Genomic DNA, 22709 nt, shown 5'->3' with positions numbered 1-22709 from the left:
ATCCAGTTCAGGCCAGGGGCCATTGGCAGTCGTCGTGCTAGAAGAAGATTATAAAATGTTTTTATAATAGACACTGGAGGGACAGTACAGGGGGGTAGTAGATGTCTCAGGAGACACAGTGCTGGGGGGTAGTAGATGTCTCAGGAGACACAGTGCTGGGGGGTAGTAGATGTCTCAGGGGGGTAGTAGATGTCTCAGGAGAAACAGTACAGGGGGGTAGTAGATGTCTCAGGAGGGACAGTACAGGGGGGTAGTAGATGTCTCAGGAGGGACAGTACAGGGGGGTAGTAGATGTCTCAGGATGGGCCGTTCAGGGGGTAGTAGATGTCTCAGGAGGAGCAGTTAAGGTGTAGCCTGAAGAGATGGAGGTCTTCAGTCTCCGACGGAAGATGGGTAGTGACTCTGCAGTTCTGACAGCCGTGGGCAGCTCATTCCACCAGCGGGGAGCCAGTGTTGGAGCGGAGTGAACGGGCAGCGTGACTGCCGTGTTGGCGTAGAGGTGGTGGGGCCGGTCGGCCAGCAGAGGTGGAGGAGCGGAGTGAACGGGCTGAAGTTTGGGGGGTGACCATTGCCTGCAGGTAGGCAGGGACTGTCCAGGGTCTTGAATCTGATTAGGTACCTGGCGTGGAGCAAGAGTTCATGTCTCTGTATGAGTTGATGGAGAAGAGCTGTGTAGGGTAGAGAGACCCAGGACCAGGAGTCAGCCCCACCCACACCTCTCAGCAGGAGGGAGTCAGCCCCATCCACACCTCTCAGCAGGAGGGAGTCAGCCCCATCCACACCTCTCAGCAGGGGGGAGTCAGCCCCACCCACACCTCTCAGCAGGAGGGAGTCAGCCCCATCCACACCTCTCAGCAGGAGGGAGTCAGCCCCATCCATACCTCTCAGCAGGAGGGAGTCAGCCCCATCCACACCTCTCAGCAGGAGGGAGTCAGCCCCATCCACACCTCTCAGCAGGAGGGAGTCAGCCCCATCCACACCTCTCAGCAGGAGGGAGTCAGCCCCATCCACACCTCTCAGCAGGAGGGAGTCAGCCCCATCCACACCTCTCAGCAGGAGGGAGTCAGCCCCATCCACACCTCTCAGCAGGAGGGAGTCAGCCTCATCCACACCTCTCAGCAGAGTCTACTGTTGGAGAACCTCTGAATCCTCTGTGAGGACGTCTCTCCTCCTTCTCTCAGGCTTCAACAGTGACTCAGTCACTGATCCAACCTCAGATACCAGCTCAGAATCATACCCTGTCTCTGCTCTGCTGCCTCCACTCACTGTAACACAACAACAACAACAACAACAACAACAACAACAACAACAACAACAGATCAGATTCTGGGAAAGCTTTGCTGGCACAATGGAAGCCCTACAGTACAGGTAGTATATATGTATATATGTATATATGTATATATGTGATGGAAGCACTACAGTACAGGTAGTATATATGTATATATGTATATATGTATATATGTGATGGAAGCCCTACAGTACAGGTAGTATATATGTATATATGTATATATGTATATATGTGATGGAAGCACTACAGTACAGGTAGTATATATGTATATATGTATGTATGTGATGGAACACTACAGTACAGGTAGTATATATGTATGTATGTGATGGAAGGGAGATGTCTTCAGAGAACCATACTCACTGTTTGGAGGATGACCCAAGCTACCAGCTCCTCTTGCTGACTCAGTCACTGATCCACCCTTAGATACCAGCTCTGATCCATAACCAGTGTCTGGTCTGCTGCCTCCACTCACTGTTTGATTGATTGATTGATTGATTGAAAACTTTATTAGAAGATTTGCAGAAGTAGGTACATGAAAGTACATATTTCATACAAGGTCAACTAACAGGATAAAAACCCAAGAAAGCCACTGGCTTATTTCAATTGGGGTCCTTGATTCTCACATGATACCTGTAACACAACAACAACAACAACAACAACAACAACAACAGATAAGATTCTCAGAAAGCTTTGCTGGCACACTGGAAACACTACAGTACATCAGGTGTGTGTGTGTGTGTGTGTGTGTGTGTGTGTGTGTGTGTGTGTGTGTGTGTGTGTGTGTGTGTGTGTGATGTCAACTTAGACAAAATTCAGATCAAATGTTTGTACGATGTGCGGTTTACGATAGACAACTGTTGCTGTTACTATTGTTGCTGTCTGCTATTGATAACCATTATTCTTTGTGGCAACCCCTAGTACAGGACGGGGAAACCCAGGCTAGAGAACGACACAGACGCAAGGACCAGTTCAGTTAAATAATAGGGCATGTTAAGACAAGTCAGAGAACCATACTCACTGTGTGGAGGATACTCCATGCTCCTAGCTCCTCTTGCTGACTCAGTCACTGATCCACCCTTAGATACCAGCTCAGATCCATAACCAGCATCTGGTCTGCTGCCTCCACTCACTGTAACACAACAACAACAACAACAACAACAACAACAACAACAGATCAGAAGCTTTGCTGGCACACTGGAATCACTACAGTATGTCATGTACTGTATATGTGAGTCAGAGAACCATACTCACTGTTCGGAGGCAACCGTATGCTGTTAGCTTTTCTTGGTGCCAGTGAAGGTTGACCCCCCACCTGACTCTCAGGATAAAACACATCTCCACTGTTCACTGCCACCATCTCATCTATCTTCTCCAGCAGCTCTGTGACCTGAGTGCCATCACCCCTGTTCTTATTGTTGAGGACATGATACCTGTTCCCACATTTCTCAACAAGCCACTGGAGGACCTTCCCTTCACTCTCAATGTGCTGCTCAATGGTTGTGTCTCCCAGACTGTCCCCACAGGTGAACAGCACTATAGTGTGACTCCACACTCCCTCACTGAGAAGCTCCAGGTGTGCCTCTGCAGCATTTGCCTCTTGCTCTTTGAATGAAACATCCACCCGTATGACCAGGAGGAGAGTGTGAGGTCCTGGAGGACACAGAGACACACTGCTTACAATCTCCTGTTTAACCAGCTCAGGAGTCAGCTCTACAGGGTGATTCCTCCTCCAGCCTGGAGTGTCGACCACAGTGACCTGCCTCCCTGCTACCTCTCCCTGTCTCTTCACACACTGAGCAGTTGTCCCCAGGTCAAACTCCTCTCTGCCCAGGATGGTGTTTCCTGATGAACTCTTCCCTGCTAACCTGTACCCCAGCAGCACGATCCTCAGCTCTGAGAGATGGAGGGAGTCACCTGGCAGAGAGAGAAACAACACAGTATAATGAGCATCTCCCATTGACATGCTGTATACAGGGTGTGTCTCCATTGAACATCCTTAGAACACCATTGATATTGGTGACTTGGGAGGGCATGCTAACATGCTACAAGCCATAATGGTTGATTGATTGTATTAAGAATAGAATTTGATGTAGCGTATTCAAGGACGTGTCTGTAAATTGGTGCTAGAGATCTTGCTTTATTCAGAGAGTACAACTTTGACACCAGAAAATGAACTGATTGGTCATCTCATCAATCATACACCATCTTAGCACAAGCCCATTGGTCAGCAGCCAAACTGACCAATGGGAGTGGTTCTGTCACAGAGAACTCAGTATTCCAGCCACCATCACAGTGATCTGATATGGAAGTTTCCTTCATAACAGTTCAGTAATAATAATCTCACCTATGAATGATCTGTGGATCTCTCTCTGTTTCTTCACCTTCTCCTGCCTCTGTTTTGCTCTCTCTTCTTTGGGTTTTCTCCACACTTCTGTCTTCCTCACTATCGCTCTGTCTATCTCATAATGGCCTCCTCTGTTCACTGCCACCATCTCCTCTATCTTCTCCAGCAGCTCTGTGACCTGAGTGTCATCACCCCTGTTCTTATTGTTGAGGACATGATACCTGTTCCCACATTTCTCAACAAGCCACTGGAGGGCCTTCCCTTCACTCTCAATGTGCTGCTCAATGGTTGTGTCTCCCAGACTGTCCCCACAGGTGAACAGCACCATAGTGTGACTCCAGACTCCCTCACTGAGAAGTCTCAGGTGTTCCTCTACTGAACTTCTCATTTCCTCAGTGAATGAAACATCCACCCGTATGACCAGGAGGAGAGTGTGAGGTCCTGGAGGACACAGAGACACACTGCTTACAATCTCCTGTTTAACCAGCTCAGAGGTATACTCTACACGGCCATACCACAACCAGCCTGGAGTGTCGACCACAGTGACCTGCCTCCCTGCTACCTCTCCCTGTCTCTTCACACACTGAGCAGTTCTCCCCAGGTCAAACTCCTCTCTGCCCAGGATGGTGTTTCCTGATGAACTCTTCCCTGCTACTCTGAACCCCAGCAGCACGATCCTCAGCTCTGAGAGATGGAGGGAGTCACCTGGCAGAGAGAGAGAGAGAAATAATGAATGTCAAGAAATAAGTAATTTTATTCTCCCCAGCTCACAACAAAGGTGTGTGTGTGTGTGTGTGTGTGTTCCTATCTAAAAGTGTGTTTGTGTACCTGACTGAACACCCATAACCACATACTGATGGTTAAATCTCTTGAAATGGACTATCTATCTATCTATATACCGTATTTTCCGGACTATAAATCTCACTGGACTATAAGTCGCATTTATTTAGAAATGTATTTCACAAAATCCAAGACCAAGAACAGACATTTAATCTGGAAAGGCAAGTTATTCAACTACACAATAGCACACAGAACAACAGGCTGAATAGAAGTCCGGTATGTTAACGTAACACATTAACAGTTATTAAGCAACACAATAGCATAAAGAACATACCTGGGAGGCTGAAGAGGCTAAATGAACATAACAAGCCAGCGAGTCCAACAAGCAAGTTACCAGTAAGCAAGTTCACCAAGCTACCGTTTGCTTAGCTTCAACAAGCTAATGTTTCATTTCCTCAGTGGTATAGGAGCAGCATATAGTTGTCACAAGCCCAGAGCGGCCCAGAGCGCCCTCTGTCGGCTGTAGACGGTAATGTTTACTCCTTGGTTCAAGTCAGTCAGTATGAAATTATATATATATATTGATATATAAGTCGCAGGACCAGCCAAACTATGAAGAAAAGTGCGACTTATAGTCCGGAAAATACGGTACATGGACATGCTTATCTATCTATATACATGGACATGCTTATCTATATATATACATGGACATGCTTATCTATCTATATACATGGACATGCTTATCTATCTATATACATGGACATGCTTATCTATCTATATACATGGACATGCTTATCTATCTATATACATGGACATGCTTATCTATCTATATACATGGACATGCTTATCTATCTATATACATGGACATGCTTATCTATCTATATACATGGACATGCTTATCTATCTATATACATGGACATGCTTATCTATCTATATACATGGATATGCTTATCTATCTATATACATGGACATGCTTATCCATCTATATACATGGACATGCTTATCTATCTATATACATGGACATGCTTATCTATCTATATACATAGACATGCTTATCTATCTATATACATGGACATGCTTATCTATCTATATACATGGACATGCTTATCTATCTATATACATGGACATGCTTATCTATCTATATACATGGACATGCTTATCTATCTATATACATGGACATGCTTATCTATCTATATACATGAACATGCTTATCTATCTATATACATGGACATGCTTATCTATCTATATACATGGATATGCTTATCTATCTATATACATGGACATGCTTATCCATCTATATACATGGACATGCTTATCTATCTATATACATGGACATGCTTATCTATCTATACACATGGACATGCTTATCTATCTATATACATGGACATGCTTATCTATCTATATACATGGATATGCTTATCTATCTATATACATGGACATGCTTATCCATCTATATACATGTCCATGCTTATCTATCTATATACATGGATATGCTTATCTATCTATATACATGGACATGCTTATCTATCTATATACATGGACATGCTTATCTATCTATATACATGAACATGCTTATCTATCTATACACATGGACATGCTTATCTATCTATATACATGGACATGCTTATCTATCTATCTACATGGACATGCTTATCTATCTATATACATGGACATGCTTATCTATCTATATACATGGACATGCTTATCTATCTATATACATGGACATGCTTATCTATCTATATACATGGACATGTTTATCTATCTATCTACATGGACATGCTTATCTATCTATATACATGGACATGCTTATCTATCTATATACATGGACATGCTTATCTATCTATACACATTTAATTGACATTTCACACATAACAGGGTTTTCTATCTTTGTCATGAACAGAAAAACACTTATAAAGCCAAAGTGTATTAACTAGTATCACTGTAGTCGTATACTACATAGGGTTGTCATGGTAACCATGCTACCTCACCACCGCCATTGTTGCGTTTTTCCCTGTTTTATAGTTTGTGACTTGCTCCATAATTTTCAGTCACTTGAAGCCAAAACCAGATGTTGAATCTCAGCTTTCTTTTCATGCCACATTCGTGTCTCAACTCCCAATCATGAGAGAGAAAAGGCCGGTTACAGTTGGAGCACTGAACACTGATGTGGAGGAATCTACTCTGAGGTTGAATCTGTTTCATATCGCATTCCACTCAAATGAAGAAGGCATTTTCTGTCTGACGTTAAGCAAATCACATAGCTGGCTGGCTAGCTGTATTCACAGTTCAGCTAATCAGTTTGTCAGCTTGATTTTAGCTAAACTGTGAGGCAAGACAGCCCGTTAGCTAGTCAGTGAGTTTACTGTTGCTACTGTAGGAGCTAGCAACTCCATCTCAAACTGAAAGCTCTATCCACCTCATCATCTAAGGCACTGAAAGTATATTTACATCATGAGTTTGCTTTTAAAACAAAGTGAAATGGAGAGAAAACATGTTGTTCTAGTGAAATCTTTAACAAATCTGTTTTTAAAAAGAGACAGAAATAAACTCACCCTTTAGTGATCTGAGGGTCTCTCTCTGTTCCTGCACCTTCTTCAGTCTCTGTTTCGCTCTCTCTCCCACTGCCCTCCTTTCCTGTTCTATCTTCTCCAGTGTCTCTCTGTCTATCTCATAATGGCCTCCTCTGTTTCCTGCCACCATCTCCTCTATCTTCTCCAGCAGCTCTGTGACCTGAGTGCCGTCACCCCTGTTCTCATTGTTGAGGACATGATACCTGTTCCCACATTTCTCAACAAGCCACTGGAGGGCCTTCCCTTCTCTCTCAATGTGCTGCTCAATGGTTGTGTCTCCCAGACTGTCCCCAAAGGTGAACAGCACTATAGTGTGACTCCACACTCCCTCACTGAGAAGTCTCAGGTGTTCCTCTACTGAACTTCTACTTTCCTCAGTGAATGAAACATCCACTGGTATGACCAGGAGGAGAGTGTGAGGTCCTGGAGGACACAGAGACACACTGCTTACAATCTCCTGTTTAACCAGCTCAGGAGTAATCTCTACAGGGGCATTACCCCACCAGCCTGGAGTGTCGACCACAGTGACCTGCCTCCCTGCTACTTCTCCCTGTCTCTTCACACACTGAGCAGTTGTCCCCAGGTCAAACTCCTCTCTGCCCAGGATGGTGTTTCCTGATGAACTCTTCCCTGCTCCTCTGTCCCCCAGCAGCACGATCCTCAGCTCTGAGAGATGGAGGGAGTCACCTGGCAGAGAGAGAGAGAGAGAGAGAGAAATAAGTCATAAAGTCCATAATGAAACCATGGCAACCATACAGCAGCTTCATACTGACATCTGCTGGTCAGGTCGTGGTATGGCGGCTGTATCCACTGAATTTGGGGCCAAATCCAATAAGCCCACCGTCATCTGTGATGTCTTGTTCAATAAAGGTGCTGTGACCAACTGTGTGGATGTGTATGTGTCCATATATGGTCTTAAATGTTGGTGTGTCTAGTAGACTACAGCCTAGTAGAACGTTTAGCTGTTTGAACTGATGACCTGTCTAAATGTGTCTGTAGTCAACATGACGTCGTTCTGTGATAGTGATTGACTTCTAGCTTCCTCAGTCTCTCAACAGACACTGACCCTCCTCCCCGCAGATGCTTCCAGACATACCTTCTTCTTTACATTTTAATACATTTAACCTTTTGATTTTGAATCACGTCTCTGTCTTCCTTCATATAATAATAATAATAATAATATAGTAATAATAATAATAATAACAATAATAATAATAATAACAATAATAATGATAATGATAATAATAACAATAATAATAATGATAATTATAATAATTCATTGTATTTATATAGCGCTTTTCGGGGGCTCAAAGACGCTGAAATATATAAAGAACCTATAGGGGATATTGTACATAACTCGTAACTCAAGGTGTTTTCCCCCCTGTATATTATGTCCTTGGGTGCGATTCCCAAGGTGGCGTTGTCTGGTTAAGGTTGTTGTATTGCATAGCTAAGACGTTATGCCACGCGTGTCTCCAGTGTCTGTCTTGTACACTACTTGTTTTATGTATCTTAGTATTTCCGTAGCACCAATGACACCAAAGTAAAGTCCTTGTGCCTGCTGGCATTGTACTTTGGTGAATTAAAGCGATTCTGATTCTGATCTTTGTATGACTCTGTGTTTGAGTGGAAATTATGGTCTGCTGTTAGTGTGTGTGTCTGTGTGTGTGTGTGTGTCTGTGTGTGTGTGTGTGTGTGTGTGTGTGTCTGTGTGTGTGTGTGTGTGTGTGTGTGTGTGTGTGTGTGTGTGTGTCTGACTTGCTGGTGTCCTGACTTCCTGACTACAAAAGTTGTTGTTATGTTGTGGTACGTGGCCCATGAGGTGGTGTGATGGTTTGATTCATCATCATCATCATCAGGGTTCGAGTTATGTGGGAGCCAATGGGAGCTGAGCTCCCATAGAGATGGTCTGAGGCTCTCTGAGCTCCCATGAAGGCAGTAAAATCAAAAATCTGTGGGGGTCACTAATAATACATTACCACAACTATTATTTGATCAAAATGTCAATGTAATGAATATTATTTAATTTATATTATAAATATTGTAAAATAAACACGTTTTCCAAAAGAACTACGCGCACCATTAATCTCCTGTGAATGACAGTATGCCTTTGACTGCCTGCACTTCACCACCAAGACACCATGGGGCGCAGTAGAATATTGTGCAACAGCAAAAGGTTGATTAATCAGCTGTGCGGTAAACCGTTGGAACACACAGTGCACAGCTGATTAATCAATTAAACCAATAGAGTGAGACACCAGTTGCCTTTCAGGAAGTAGTGAGATCGTGCACCTAGCCTATTATTGAGAAGCAAACATTCATTCATTAGCTATACAGGAGTATATACAATACATACAGTAGTAGCTACCATGCCGCCCAAAATAAGGCCACTGCTGCCGACCGGGTCATCAAGCCTAGAAAATTTCGGGTTTTTATCAAAGACAAATTTGACCCTCTCCCGTTCATCCAATCTTGGATAAAGAAAGGACATCGGACGTCAGCATCATGGGTTCCAGGACCGCGACCGCAGCCTACTGAAAACAGACCACTTTGGTCTATCTTGTCTCCGTAAAGGTAAGGTGGCTTTTACTTTTTACTAACCTAGTGTACTAACCTAATGTATTTTTCGCTCCTTCTGTATAGCAAAAATAACACAATTATTGGCCGAGATGTGTGACTATCGCTTTTATAGCTGTTGTTTCATGTGGGGCTGTTGATGTGGTGAAATGAGTAGCCTGCAGCTGTAGCGTCAGGATATGTTGGGATTTGAGGATGAGGATGATGTTTCGGTACCGGTACCGTTTTTAAAGTATCGATTTGTCACCGGTATCGAATAAAACCCAAACTGTACCCAACCCTAACTATATGTTTACATGCCAACTAATTAGCTAATTCATTTTCTGTCATTTAGAGCTGAGGGGAGCAACAGAGAGACGGACAACAGGACAGCAACAGAGAGACAGACAACAGGACAGCAACAGAGAGACAGACAACAGGACAGTAACAGAGAGACAGACAACAGGACAGTAACAGAGAGACAACGGGAGAGGAGAGCAATAGAGACAGAACTGAATGCACTGAACCTTTTTTTTTATTCTTTGCATTATTAACACTGTTGTGTTATTGTGTTATTAAAGTGTTTAAGTGTTTTATGGTAAAGCATTATGAGTGGTGTGTGTGTGCAGGGTGCTCGTGAGTTGTATATTTTGGGGAGGGGGGAGGCTTGTGTATGGGGGCAGGGGGGTCCTCACACAAAGGAGTAGCCTAGGGCCACTGACCACCTTAATCCGCTACTGCCTATAGCTAATTAAAACGTGTAAGTCCCATCGCTGTGTGGGCATGATTCGCGCCTGCATGAGAACATTTCGCACTGTTATTTTGGAGACCCCCACAGAGTTCAGCTTATAACTCGAACCCTGATCATCATCATCATCAGACTGCAGTTGAACAAGCCAGATGCTGTCAGGATGGTGAGACTTCAGCTCACTGAAGCAGGCGCCTGCACTGTACTGTGTTCCCTTTAATCCTGGAGAACCAGTTAACCCTCTGATTGTCATTGTATGATTCACTTCAGAGAGGCTTGTCTTGTGATCCTCTTTTGGCATTTCATAGAATCTAGTCTCCTCTGCTCTTGTGATTTAAGTTAAGTACTTCGGTTTGTTATTTTTCCTAAGTCTGTTCCTGTCTATTCTGGATTACTGCAGGTAAAAGTGGCTTCGCCCGAACCGTTTCAACTGCAATCATTGTTCTGGTCTCCTCTCCTAGATTAGATTATTGCACAGAGTCCAATATGTTTTGCTCTAGGCACAGGGTCAGCCATAGTCAGCGCCCTGGAGCAATTAGAGGTTAAGTGCCTTGCTGAATGGCACAACGGCAGTGGTAGGCACCTTAGATATGATGCCAGCAACCCTCCAGTCACCAGCTCACATGCAGCTCCCTCCTGAGGCGGGGATCGAACCAGATTGCTAGCCGGCCTCTCTAACCTCTAGGCGACCCCAATCCGCCTACCCCTGCACCCCCCCTCCCCGTGCCCCCCTACCCCCCCATCCCCCTGCCCCCCCTCCCCGTGCCCCCCTACCCCTACCCCACACACCTTCGAACTACAGCAGGCCAGCGCATCCTCATGCATTCAGTCTAGTGCACCACTGCATATCTTCTGACTGTGACTGTTGTCATAACAGACATTTCGGTTGAGTAATAATATTATCTATTTCAATTAGGTTGTCTCACATGTGTTTGGGTTTCATTAGGCTAAAAACTGACTGTTGGCATTTCTGAAAATGGTCATTAAAATCTTAACGTATTTAGCATTATTAAATTATGGTTACACAAAAACCTACATAAGCTTGTGTCCAGGTTTTTGTTTGGTACTTAAGTGGTTCAGTTTTGACATTAACAGTTTACCTGGACGGCCCCCTGTGGCCATTGTTGTAACCTGGAGATCCACTGGTGTGCAGTGGAACGCTGATAAGGCAGCTGGCAGGTAGGGTTGGACAGGTAGGGTTGGGCTGGAGCACTGGACAGGTAGGGTTGGGCAGGGTAGGACGAGGCCAGGTAATGACTGATCACGTTGCTCCAGTTGACTTTGGCCTTCACGTCACTGAGTTAGGGCGAGTTAGGGCGAGCGAACACAAGACTCCAAACACGGTCTGGGGGAAAACAAAGTTATGAGACATTTAGACCGGCTGTAAATCGTAGGTCAAGACTGGTTGTTTAAATCAAAAGCAAAGAAGTATGAATGAAGACATATCCTCTAGTCAGAATGCATCTCTCTCAGGTGAGGCACAGGCCCACCCTAACCGTCACCATAGATCTAACCCTATCACCAACAACAACAACAACAACAACTCTAACCCTATCACCAACAACAACAACAACAACAGCAAAAAGAAGTTCTGAACAACAATTGAGCAAGACAAGCAACAGAAAGATATGTTCAAACTGTTCATACCTTCTCTCTCAGCTGCAGGACGAACGGAGGGAACGGATCAAATAAAGAAGGAGTGATGTGATGCTTTATCGTTATCTGGACTTTGTAGCTCCAGTAAAACTACCCAGGTGTGGCGCAGTAAACCCCTGGAGTGAGGCCCAGTCGACCCCGTAGCCTTAGGCAGCTCTGAGTTACACATTAACAGAGTTAAACCCCTGGAGTGAGGCCCAGTCGACCCCGTAGCCTTAGGCAGCTCTGAGTTACACATTAACAGAGTTGTGATTGAAGAATGATTCTACAGACAGACAGGCCCACGCAAACTAATGACTGTTACCCAGTTTATATTGATGTGTGATGAAGTTAGCCTGTGGTTCTTTGACCTTGATAGCAGCTAGGCTAAATGTGGCCCAGTCTGCTAGGAATACAAGCTAACCTGTTTATTTGACACTTTATGCCAAATAATCTTCTTGGCTCGAGATCTATGTTACTACGGGTGCGTTCGTAAATTCACTCTCAGAGCGCCGGAGCGCACACTGGGTTCAACGTCATAAAGAGATCAAGTCATTTGATTGGACAAGAGGCAGTCACGTGGACGCCCCTGCGCTCTGAGAGTTTATTTACGAACGCGGCCTCGCTCTCAGAGCTCCATCTACCGCCATTAAAACTTCTGGTGACTCTTTTCACCGTTTTCGAGGCTGCAATATAAAAGCGCGAGTCTTCCAGTAGGGGGCAGCAGATACCTGTGCCTGTCATAGCTGGCTGTGGTGAGCTCAACAGCCATGGTTACTGACACGTGAATCTGTCCTGATGTTGAGGCAACAACATAGGGCCTGGGCTATTAACAACATCTGTAATGAAATCACCAAGTCTCTCTCTGTTTAGATCGCTCTTTTATTAAAGCAACGCTGTAAAATAGTTTCATTTTTTTAGTTGAAGATCGAATGGTCAGTTCATCTCCCTCCTTTTTATTGGGTTTATAGGGTGGTGTGTATTTGTGACTTATGGTGTGTGTGTGTGTGTGTGTGTGTGTGTGTGTGTGTGTATGTGTGTGTGTGTGTCTGTGTGTGTGTGTGTGTGTGTGTGTGTGTGTGTGTGTGTGTGTGTGTGTGTGTGTGTGCGCGCGTGTGTGTGTGTGTGTGTGTGTGTGTGTGTGTGTGTGTTTGAAACATGTCTGCTGTAAAATAAGCTGGATGAACACCACACAGTTTTATAAATGTATTTTGATCTAGCCTACTAAGGTACTACTTAGTAGCTACTAACCCTTCACCCATAACGGCTATCGACTAGTGCTACTGTGCATGATATTTCTATTGTAATCATGGGAGATAAATGTTCAAAGAAGAAACGAAAGCAAACGCTGTTGGGGGGACTGGAGGTGAAGACGATAGGACCACGGCAAATCAAATGAAGAACTACAAATCCCAGATGACAGGGAGATGATGTATGACTGCTCTGATAAATCAACCCCTATTTAATTAATTTTCTCTATATAACGACGTCGATCATTGATCGGCAACGACACTATATAATAGTTTGCCTAACTGGCCATCGGATTTGGGCTCCTAATATCTAAAAAGCACTACGGTTTTCTTATTTTATCGGATTAAAGTAGCAAAGACCACGAATTTCCATTGACCGCCAGTCAAACTTCTCCTCTTCTATCACCCAAAAAGGGGCGTGATCATTACGGGAGGGGAAAGTACCCGGATGCATTGCTCTGTGCGTTCGTAAATTCACTCTCAGAGCGCCGGAGTGCACACTGGGTTCAACATCATAAAGGGACCAATTTGATTGGACAAGAGGCATTCCATGAGTGCTGATCAGATTTCAAGAGCGAGTTTATGAACGCAGCCAAAATGTCGCTGTCCACGTTGTGGAAGGTCTGTCTGTCTAGCCAACACCAACAACACTATGAGGGAGGCCAAAGATATGTTGCCATGTTGGTTTAAATGTACATTTATCATGTAAATGTGAGAACAGAATGTCCAAAATTATAAATGTTCTACTTTATTTATTTGTTGTTGTTTTTGTGTGGAAAAGCACCCTTCGGACATCAGGGTCAACCATGTAACCATGGTAACGCCCCCTGTGTTCCCGCCTTGTGAGCAGGAGCGGGCAGACTGGTCATGTGACACAGCAAGGCAGCGTTCGGAAATCAGCCGGAGCCACACTGGGTTCAACGTCATAAAGAGACCAAGTCATTTGATTGGACAAGAGGCAGTCACGTGGACGCCCCTGCGCTCTCAGGGCTTATTTACGAACGCGGCCTCGCTCTCAGAGCTCCATCTAGCGCCATTCTGGTGACTCTTTTCACCGTTTTCGAGGCTTCAATATAAAAGCGCGAGTCTTCCAGTAGGGGGCAGCAGATACCTGTGTCTGTCATAGCTGGCTGTGGTGAGCTCAACAGCCATGGTTACTGACACGTGAATCTGTCCTGATGTTGAGGCAACAACATAGGGCCTGGGCTATTAACAACATCTGTAATGAAATCACCAAGTCTCTCTCTGTTTAGATCGCTCTTTTATTAAAGCAACGCTGTAAAATAGTTTAACTTTTTTAAGTTAAAGATCGAATGGTCAGTTCATCTCCCTCCTTTTTATTGGGGACGTGAGGGTGGTGTGTATTTGTGACTTAAGGTGTGTGTGTGTGTGTGTGTGTGTGTGTGTGTGTGTGTGTGAGTGTGTGTGTGTGTGTGTGTGTGTGTGTGTGTGTTTGAAACATATCTGCTGTAAAATAAGCTGCATGAACACCACACAGTTTTATAAATGTAGTTTAGTGATCAGATAATGTTTCACATTAAGGAGAGGAGGAGAACCTTCCCATACAAGATTATGTGACTTTCATATTAAACGATTTCACCATAAAACACCTCAAGTTTAAATGGAATCTGAGGGAGTGTTGGGGAATATGAAGGTCTAGGTGTGTGTTCGTGTTCTACTGGTGTTTAATCTTCTTTCTACAACACACCCTGCAGCATAAGAGTCTGATAACAGAGACAGCAGGTGGGTGAATTATTACAGTTGGTTCCCTCAACTAGCAAGTGTAAAGGTTTATCTGGGGTATGACTTGTCCAGGAGTGGGTCAGGACTGAGGAGGTTACCTGGATGATCACCTGAGGCCATTGTTGCATCGAGGCTCATTCAGGACGTCAGAGATCACTCCGCCCTCTGGCTGGGTGGTGACGTCAGAGATCACTCCGCCCTCTGGCTGGGTGGTGACGTCAGAGATCACTCCGCCCTCTGGCTGGGTGGAGACGAGGCCTCCGCGCTGGACTGCCTCCAAAACACACACACACGACCTGACACGGCCAACAGATGTTACTATAGATGAGAGATAGAATACAGGCCTACATGTGGTACATCCTATTGTATTCAGGCTGTTGTGCATGTTTTTTGTTTGTTTGTTTGATTTAAAAATATATATTAAATAAATACAGACCTCGAGTTCTCGTGATGTTGTGCGTCCTAAGCTGCTGGTTAAATTAGTAAAGCTAGTAGTAGTAAAGGTTTATTTATATAGCGCCTTTCTACATGAAATGCAACTCAAAGCGCTTTTGTGTGTGACTGATCGACATCTCTTGTATTATAAACCACAGATCAGGAGGTAGGCTGAATACAAACAACTCAAACTCTTTCAGCTGAGATATTATTGGCTTTGGTGACGTCGTCAAAACTCAAACTCGTCTTCTAACTCAGAAAATAAAGTGAAAGCTGCACCTTTTAACCCCTAAACAATAAACACAAAATAACTACATTGTAGTGCCGGAGGAAAAAGGAAAGACGTAGGCAACGTAATGATAACTGTTTAATCAAAATAACAACTTGTACTCTCAGTACAGGACCAGAAAATAGATCACCAAAACTGTTGTGTCTAAACAGGAAGTTGCAACGTTAATAATCCTCCCCTCTGCCCCTAGTGCCAGAACTGGTTCCCTCCCACTACACAACCAACAGTAAGAGGAGAACATGAACCCATAATGTAGTCACTACACCAGCCCCCCCAGTGTTCACCTCAATATTGGAAATCCTCACGGCGAGGAGGGCGTATGGCCCGGCCCCTACGATCGTAGGTAAAGTCAGGAGGTGCGGGAGGAGGTGTGACATCGCCCATCACGTCCTCCTGCAGGGAAGGACGGGGGGCAGTGACGACCGGGGGCTCGCGAGCTGCGGGGGGTTGTCGGGGTCGGAGGGGGGAATGGCCAGGGCGCGGCAGGGGAGGCAGGACTGGAGGCCGGCCTCTGCGCGGTGGCAGGGCCAAGTCCAGGGGCAGTTCAAGGTCCAAGTGGGCCGGTTTGAGGCGATCAACGGACACACACTCAGGCCTACCCCCCATGTCAACCATGAAGTTCTTGGCTCCGGCCTCGATGACACGGAAAGGCCCGTCATAAGGAGGACGTAGTGGAGTCCTGTGGCCATCATGACGAATGAAAACGAACCTCGCTGAGTGCAGCTCCGGGGGCACCCTCGAAGTAGGGACACCATGCTGCGTAGTCGGGACCGGGACGAAGGTCCTGGCGCTGTCCAGCAGGGAGGCGCGCTGAGCGGCGGCGGACCAGGGCTCCGTTGACTTGGGAATGAAGTCACCGGGGACCCGCAGCGGCTGTCCAAACACCAGCTCAGCGGACGACGACTGGAGGTCCTCCTTAGGCGCTGTCCTGAGCCCCAGCATGACCCACGGCAGCTTGTCAAGCCAGTCGCTGTCCGTGAGGCTGGCTCGAAGGGCGGCCTTCATGGATCGATGGAAACGCTCACAGAGCCCGTTCGCCTGCGGGTGATAGGCGGTTGTGCGGTGGAGCTTGACCCCCAGATTCTCCGCCACCGCTGCCCACAGCTCTGAAGTAAACTGTGAGCCACGGTCAGAGGAGAGATCAGCAGGGGTGCCGTAGCGGGAGACCCACACCGCGATGAACGCCCGGGCCAGGTCGGGGGCTGTCGTTGAGGAGAGCGGAACTGCCTCCGGCCAGCGAGTCGTCCTGTCCACCATGGTAAAGAGATAGGTGTATCCGTGCGAGGGGGGCAGCGGCCCTACCAGGTCCACGTTTACATGATCGAACCTCCGCTCAGGCACAGAGAACTGCTCCAGGGGGGCCTTGACGTGTCGATGCACCTTGGCGCGCTGGCAGGCGATGCACGTGTCTACCCAGGCCCTCACATCCCTCTTGAGCCCATGCCAGACGAATTTCTCTGACACCAGCCGTGAGGACGGTTTCCTACCAGGGTGAGACAAGCCGTGTATCGCCTCGAAGGCGGGGCGCCTCCAGTTGGCGGGGACCACCGGTCGTGGCTGACCCATGGAGACGTCGCACAGGAGCGTGGCCCCTGCGTCACCGAAAACCACCTCTTCTAGGCGCAGTCCTGTGTCCGACAACTTGAGAGCCTGGACGGCGGGGTCGGCGGCCTGGTCTGCAGCCATGCGCGCGTAGTCCAAACCCAGTTGGACCGCACCAACCACCGCCCTGGAGAGACAATCCGCGACCTGGTTGGACTTCCCAGCAACGTGCTGGATGTCTGTGGTGAACTCGGATATGTAGGCGAGCTGGCGCTGTTGGCGGTCGGACCACGGCTCCGCCACCTTGGACATGGCGTGCGTGAGTGGCTTGTGGTCCACGTAGGCCGTAAACTCGCGGCCCTCCAGTAAAAAACGGAAGTGTCTGACAGCAAGCCACAGCCCGAGGAGCTCCCTGTCGAATGTGCTGTACCTTTGCTCTCTGGGAGACAGCTGGCGGCTGAAGAATGCAAGAGGCTGCCAGGCGTCCCCAACCCACTGTTCGTACACCGCTCCCACAGCAAAGTCAGAGGCGTCCGTGGTGAGAGCAGTGGGTGCCGAGGGCGAGGGGTGGGCCAACATGGCAGCGCGGGCCAGGGCCGCCTTGGTGTCCTGAAAGGCTTTGACACGCTCCGCCGTCCAGTCCACCGGCTGCTTCAGAGTCTTGCCCTTCTGGGCATCGTACAGAGGCCGCAGGATGTGAGCGATGTGGTGGAGGAAGCGATAGTAGAAGGTTACCATCCCGATGAACCCCTTGAGCTCGCTGATTGTGCTGGGGCGCGGGAAAGCAGCGACAGCTTCCACCTTCGAGGGGAGGGGGGTCACCCCCTCTGCGGAGACCCGGTGCCCGAGAAAGTCGATGGTGTTCCGTCCGAACTCACACTTCGCCGGATTGACAATCAGCCCATGTTGGCTGAGCCGTGTGAAAAGGGCCCGGAGGTGGGACAGGTGCTCCTCCTCCGTGGTGCTTGCGACGAGGATGTCATCCAAGTAGACGAAGAGGAATGGTAGGTCCCGGAGCACCGAGTGCATGAGGCGTTGGAAGGTCTGCGCCGCGTTCTTCAGGCCGAACGGCATCCGCAGAAACTCGAAGAGTCCAAATGGCGTGATTACGGCCGTCTTAGGGACGTCCTCGGGGTGCACCGGCACCTGATGGTACCCCCGTACCAGGTCCACTTTGGAGAAGAAGCGTTTGCCTGCCAGGTTCGCTGAAAAGTCCTGGACATGTGGGACCGGGTAGCGGTCAGGCTTGGACGCGTCGTTGAGGCGGCGGTAGTCCCCACATGGGCGCCACCCGCCGTCTGACTTAGGGACGATGTGCAGGGGAGACGCCCAGGGGCTGCTCGAGCGCCGAACGATGCCCACCTGCTCCATATGCGCAAACTCCGCCCTGGCGATGGCCAGCTTCTCCGGGTTGAGGCGCCTGGCCCTGGCGTGGAGGGGAGGCCCCTCGGTCTCGATGTGGTGCTCCACTCCGTGTTTCACCGTGGGCGCGGAGAAGGTGGGCTTGGTAAGGTCGGGGAATTCGGCGAGCAGCCGAAGGTACTGGTCACTTTCGGCGAGCGTATTGGACCACCCGCTGTAGACCGCCTCCCCCTGCGTACAGGCGAAGGAAGCGAAAGTCTGTGAGTTGACCAGGCGCCTGTTCCCCACGTCCACCAACAGGTTGTGGGCGCACAGAAAATCCGCACCAAGGAGGGGAAATGTGACAGCCGCTATGACAAAATCCCACGAAAAGCATTGCCCTCCGAAGCACACGTCCACCGCCCTAGTGCCATAAGAGCAGATAGGTGTGCCGTCCGCGCCTGCCAACTGCGGACCACGCTCCTCCTTCGCCACATCCGATCTCTCTGCCGGAATGATGCTCCACTGGGCACCTGTGTCACAAAGGAAACTGCGACCAGAGGCGGTGTCTTGTATGAAGAGCAGCCTGTTGGTGACGCCAGCGCTCAGGGCCACTACTGAGTGCCGGCCCCGCCGTTTCCCGTCGGTCCGAAGGTGCAGGGTGAGCGGCACCGTTTGGCCTTGGCGCCAAAAGTGGCGTGGTAGAAACAATGGCCCGCAGCGTTACCCTGCTGGCCAGAAGGTCTGGCGTCATCCTTCGCTCTCCTGCGACGGTCGGGTGGCGGGGCGGCCGCGGGAGCGAGCAGGTCGGGGGACCGTTGAGGCATGGCCAAGACGAACCGGTCCGCCTCCCTGGCCAGGGCGCGGGGCTCCATGATGGCGGTGTTGGCCAGCGCCATCCTAACTTGAGCTGGCAATGTGCGCATGAACAGCTCTGTGAAGAGGATCATGGGGTCTTCTGTACCGAGCAGGTTTAGCATCCTCTCCATGCGCGCAGAAGGCCTCTCGTCACCCAAGTCCGACATGGCAAATAGGCGACGCACCCTCTCCGCAGTGGACAGTTCAAATGTCTCTAGAAGCAGGGCCTTGAGGCGCTCATATTTGTTCGTCGTCGGGGGAGCAGACAAAAAACCTACCACTCGAGCTGCGGTGGAGCTGCCCAACATTGCCACAGCATGGTTGTACCGGTCGTCGTCGTCATCGATGTCACTTTTGTTGAAATGTGCCTCTACAATAGCAAACCATGCAGCAGGCGTTGAGTCCCAGAACTCTGGTAGCTTGAGAGTGGGAGTGTGCGCACCACGCGTTACCCTGACAGGGGATGGTGATGGCTGCCGCTGGTTTGAACGTCTTCCTCGCCCGGACATTTTGCAGGATTGTAATGTTCGTTCGCTGGTTTTTTGTACACAATTACGTTAACAAAAATCCACGTCGGGGTCACCAGTGTAGTGCCGGAGGAAAAAGGAAAGACGTAGGCAACGTAATGATAACTGTTTAATCAAAATAACAACTTGTACTCTCAGTACAGGACCAGAAAATAGATCACCAAAACTGTTGTGTCTAAACAGGAAGTTGCAACGTTAATAATCCTCCCCTCTGCCCCTAGTGCCAGAACTGGTTCCCTCCCACTACACAACCAACAGTAAGAGGAGAACATGAACCCATAATGTAGTCACTACAACATCCAACTTTCTGATAAGATAACTATTGAGCAAAACCAGCAGAAATACCTTTTTATGCGTTCAGCAGATCGACGACAGCGAATGCAGACGTTCAATGTCAAAGTGAAAATGACAAACAACATTGTTGTTCTGGAACCTGTTGGTCCAGGTCTGGATACTCTGGCACCATTTGCCAGATGAGGACAGAGAGAACAGGTTGTGGCTGGGTTGCCAGATGAGAACAGAGAGAACAGGTTGTGGCTGGGTTGCCAGATGAGAACAGAGAGAACAGGTTGTGGCTGGGTTGCCAGATGAGAACAGAGAGAACAGGTTGTGGCTGGGTTGCCAGATGAGGACAGAGAGAACAGGTTGTGGCTGGGTTGCCAGATGAGGACAGAGAGAACAGGTTGTGGCTGGGTTGCCAGATGAGGACAGAGAGAACAGGTTGTGGCTGGGTTGCCAGATGAGGACAGAGAGAACAGGTTGTGGCTGGGTTGCCAGATGAGGACAGAGAGAACAGGTGGTGGCTGGGTTGCCAGATGAGAACAGAGAGAACAGGTTGTGGCTGGGTTGCCAGATGAGGACAGAGAGAACAGGTTGTGGCTGGGTTGCCAGATGAGGACAGAGAGAACAGGTTGTGGCTGGGTTGCCAGATGAGAACAGAGAGAACAGGTTGTGGCTGGGTTGCCAGGTGAGGACAGAGAGAACAGGTTGTGGCTGGGTTGCCAGGTGAGGACAGAGAGAACAGGTTGTGGCTGGGTTGCCAGATGAGGACAGAGAGAACAGGTTGTGGCTGGGTTGCCAGATGAGGACAGAGAGAACAGGTGGTGGCTGGGTTGCCAGATGAGGACAGAGAGAACAGGTTGTGGCTGGGTTGCCAGATGAGAACAGAGAGAACAGGTTGTGGCTGGGTTGCCAGATGAGGACAGAGAGAACAGGTTGTGGCTGGGTTGCCAGATGAGGACAGAGAGAACAGGTTGTGGCTGGGTTGCCAGATGAGGACAGAGAGAACAGGTTGTGGCTGGGTTGCCAGATGAGGACAGAGAGAACAGGTTGTGGCTGGGTTGCCAGATGAGGACAGAGAGAACAGGTTGTGGCTGGGTTGCCAGATGAGGACAGAGAGAACAGGTTGTGGCTGGGTTGGCTGCGTTCCTTGATCATCTTCCCAGCCTTCCTCTTGCTATTGCAGAGTGTGGCTGTGAGTTCACGGCCCATGATGAACTGGGCCATTTTCATCAATAGACATATTGGTAGGCTGTGGCTGCTGCATCAGCACTCAACCAATCACATCCTTCTTGGCTGCCTGATTGGAGTGTAGTGAATGTTTGATCAGTGTGTTCTCATTGTTTCCAAAGATGTGGAAATCCAAGTGATACTAAATGTTGTTTTACACGAGGGGAGTAACTGAAAGCCTGACTGAAGCAGAACCTGGATATTCCAGCAGGGGGCAGCAGAGATCAGAACCTTGATATTCCAGCAGGGGGCAGCAGAGATATGTGAGACTCAACTGTAGCTGAGAGCCTCAGAGAGACTGGTGGCTCTCTGTAGACTGTGGTGTCCAGTCTCTCTCTCTGTAGACTGTGGTGTCCAGTCTCTCTCTCTGTAGACTGTGATGTCCAGTCTCTCTCTCTGTAGACTGTGATGTCCAGTCTCTCTCTCTGTAGACTGTGATGTCCAGTCTCTCTCTCTGTAGACTGTGGTGTCCAGTCTCTCTCTCTGTAGACTGTGGTGTCCAGTCTCTCTCTGTAGACTGTGATGTCCAGTCTCTCTCTCTGTAGACTGTGATGTCCAGTCTCTCTGTAGACTGTGATGTCCAGTCTCTCTCTCTGTAGACTGTGATGTCCAGTCTCTCTCTCTGTAGATTGTGATGTCCAGTCTCTCTCTCTGTAGACTGTGATGTCCAGTCTCTCTCTCTGTAGACTGTGATGTCCAGTCTCTCTGTAGACTGTAGTGTCCAGTCTCTCTCTCTGTAGACTGTGGTGTCCAGTCTCTCTCTCTGTAGACTATGATGTCCAGTCTCTCTCTCTGTAGACTGTGATGTCCAGTCTCTCTCTCTGTAGACTGTGATGTCCAGTCTCTCTGTAGACTGTGATGTCCAGTCTCTCTTTCTGTAGACTGTGGTGTCCAGTCTCTCTCTCTGTAGACTGTGATGTCCAGTCTCTCTGTAGACTGTGGTGTCCAGTCTCTCTGTAGACTGTGGTGTCCAGTCTCTCTCTGTAGACTATGATGTCCAGTCTCTCTCTCTGTAGACTGTGATGTCCAGTCTCTCTCTCTGTAGACTGTGATGTCCAGTCTCTCTGTAGACTGTGATGTCCAGTCTCTCTGTAGACTGTGATGTCCAGTCTCTCTCTCTGTAGACTGTGATGTCCAGTCTCTCTCTGTAGACTGTGATGTCCAGTCTCTCTCTCTGTAGACTGTGATGTCCAGTCTCTCTCTCTGTAGACTGTGATGTTCAGTCTCTCTCTCTGTAGACTGTGGTGTCCAGTCTCTCTCTCTGTAGACTGTGATGTTCAGTCTCTCTCTCTGT

The 22709-nt window shown here is 48.2% G+C and overlaps 1 protein-coding gene across 1 annotated transcript; it reads right to left on the bottom strand.

Annotated features, from left to right (window-relative positions):
- Positions 1–1907: 1907 nt before the first annotated feature.
- LOC308165701 (GTPase IMAP family member 8-like) lies at positions 1908–21412 on the bottom strand (the record flags this gene model as incomplete). Its single annotated transcript, XM_080539850.1, has 8 exons — positions 1908–1918; positions 2540–3202; positions 3633–4337; positions 6965–7669; positions 7756–7792; positions 11387–11582; positions 15025–15184; positions 21289–21412. The coding sequence occupies 8 exons, from the start codon at positions 21410–21412 to the stop codon at positions 1908–1910; spliced, it is 2601 nt and encodes an 866-aa protein (XP_080395976.1).
- Between the last annotated feature and the right edge of the window lie 1297 nt (positions 21413–22709).

This window comes from Nansenia antarctica, assembly GCF_963989245.1.
Source record: "Nansenia antarctica genome assembly, chromosome: 9".
In the NCBI taxonomy this organism is placed as follows: domain Eukaryota; kingdom Metazoa; phylum Chordata; class Actinopteri; order Argentiniformes; family Microstomatidae; genus Nansenia; species Nansenia antarctica.
Note: the sequence above shows the minus strand (reverse complement) of the source record. Positions and strands in the feature narration are given on the sequence as shown.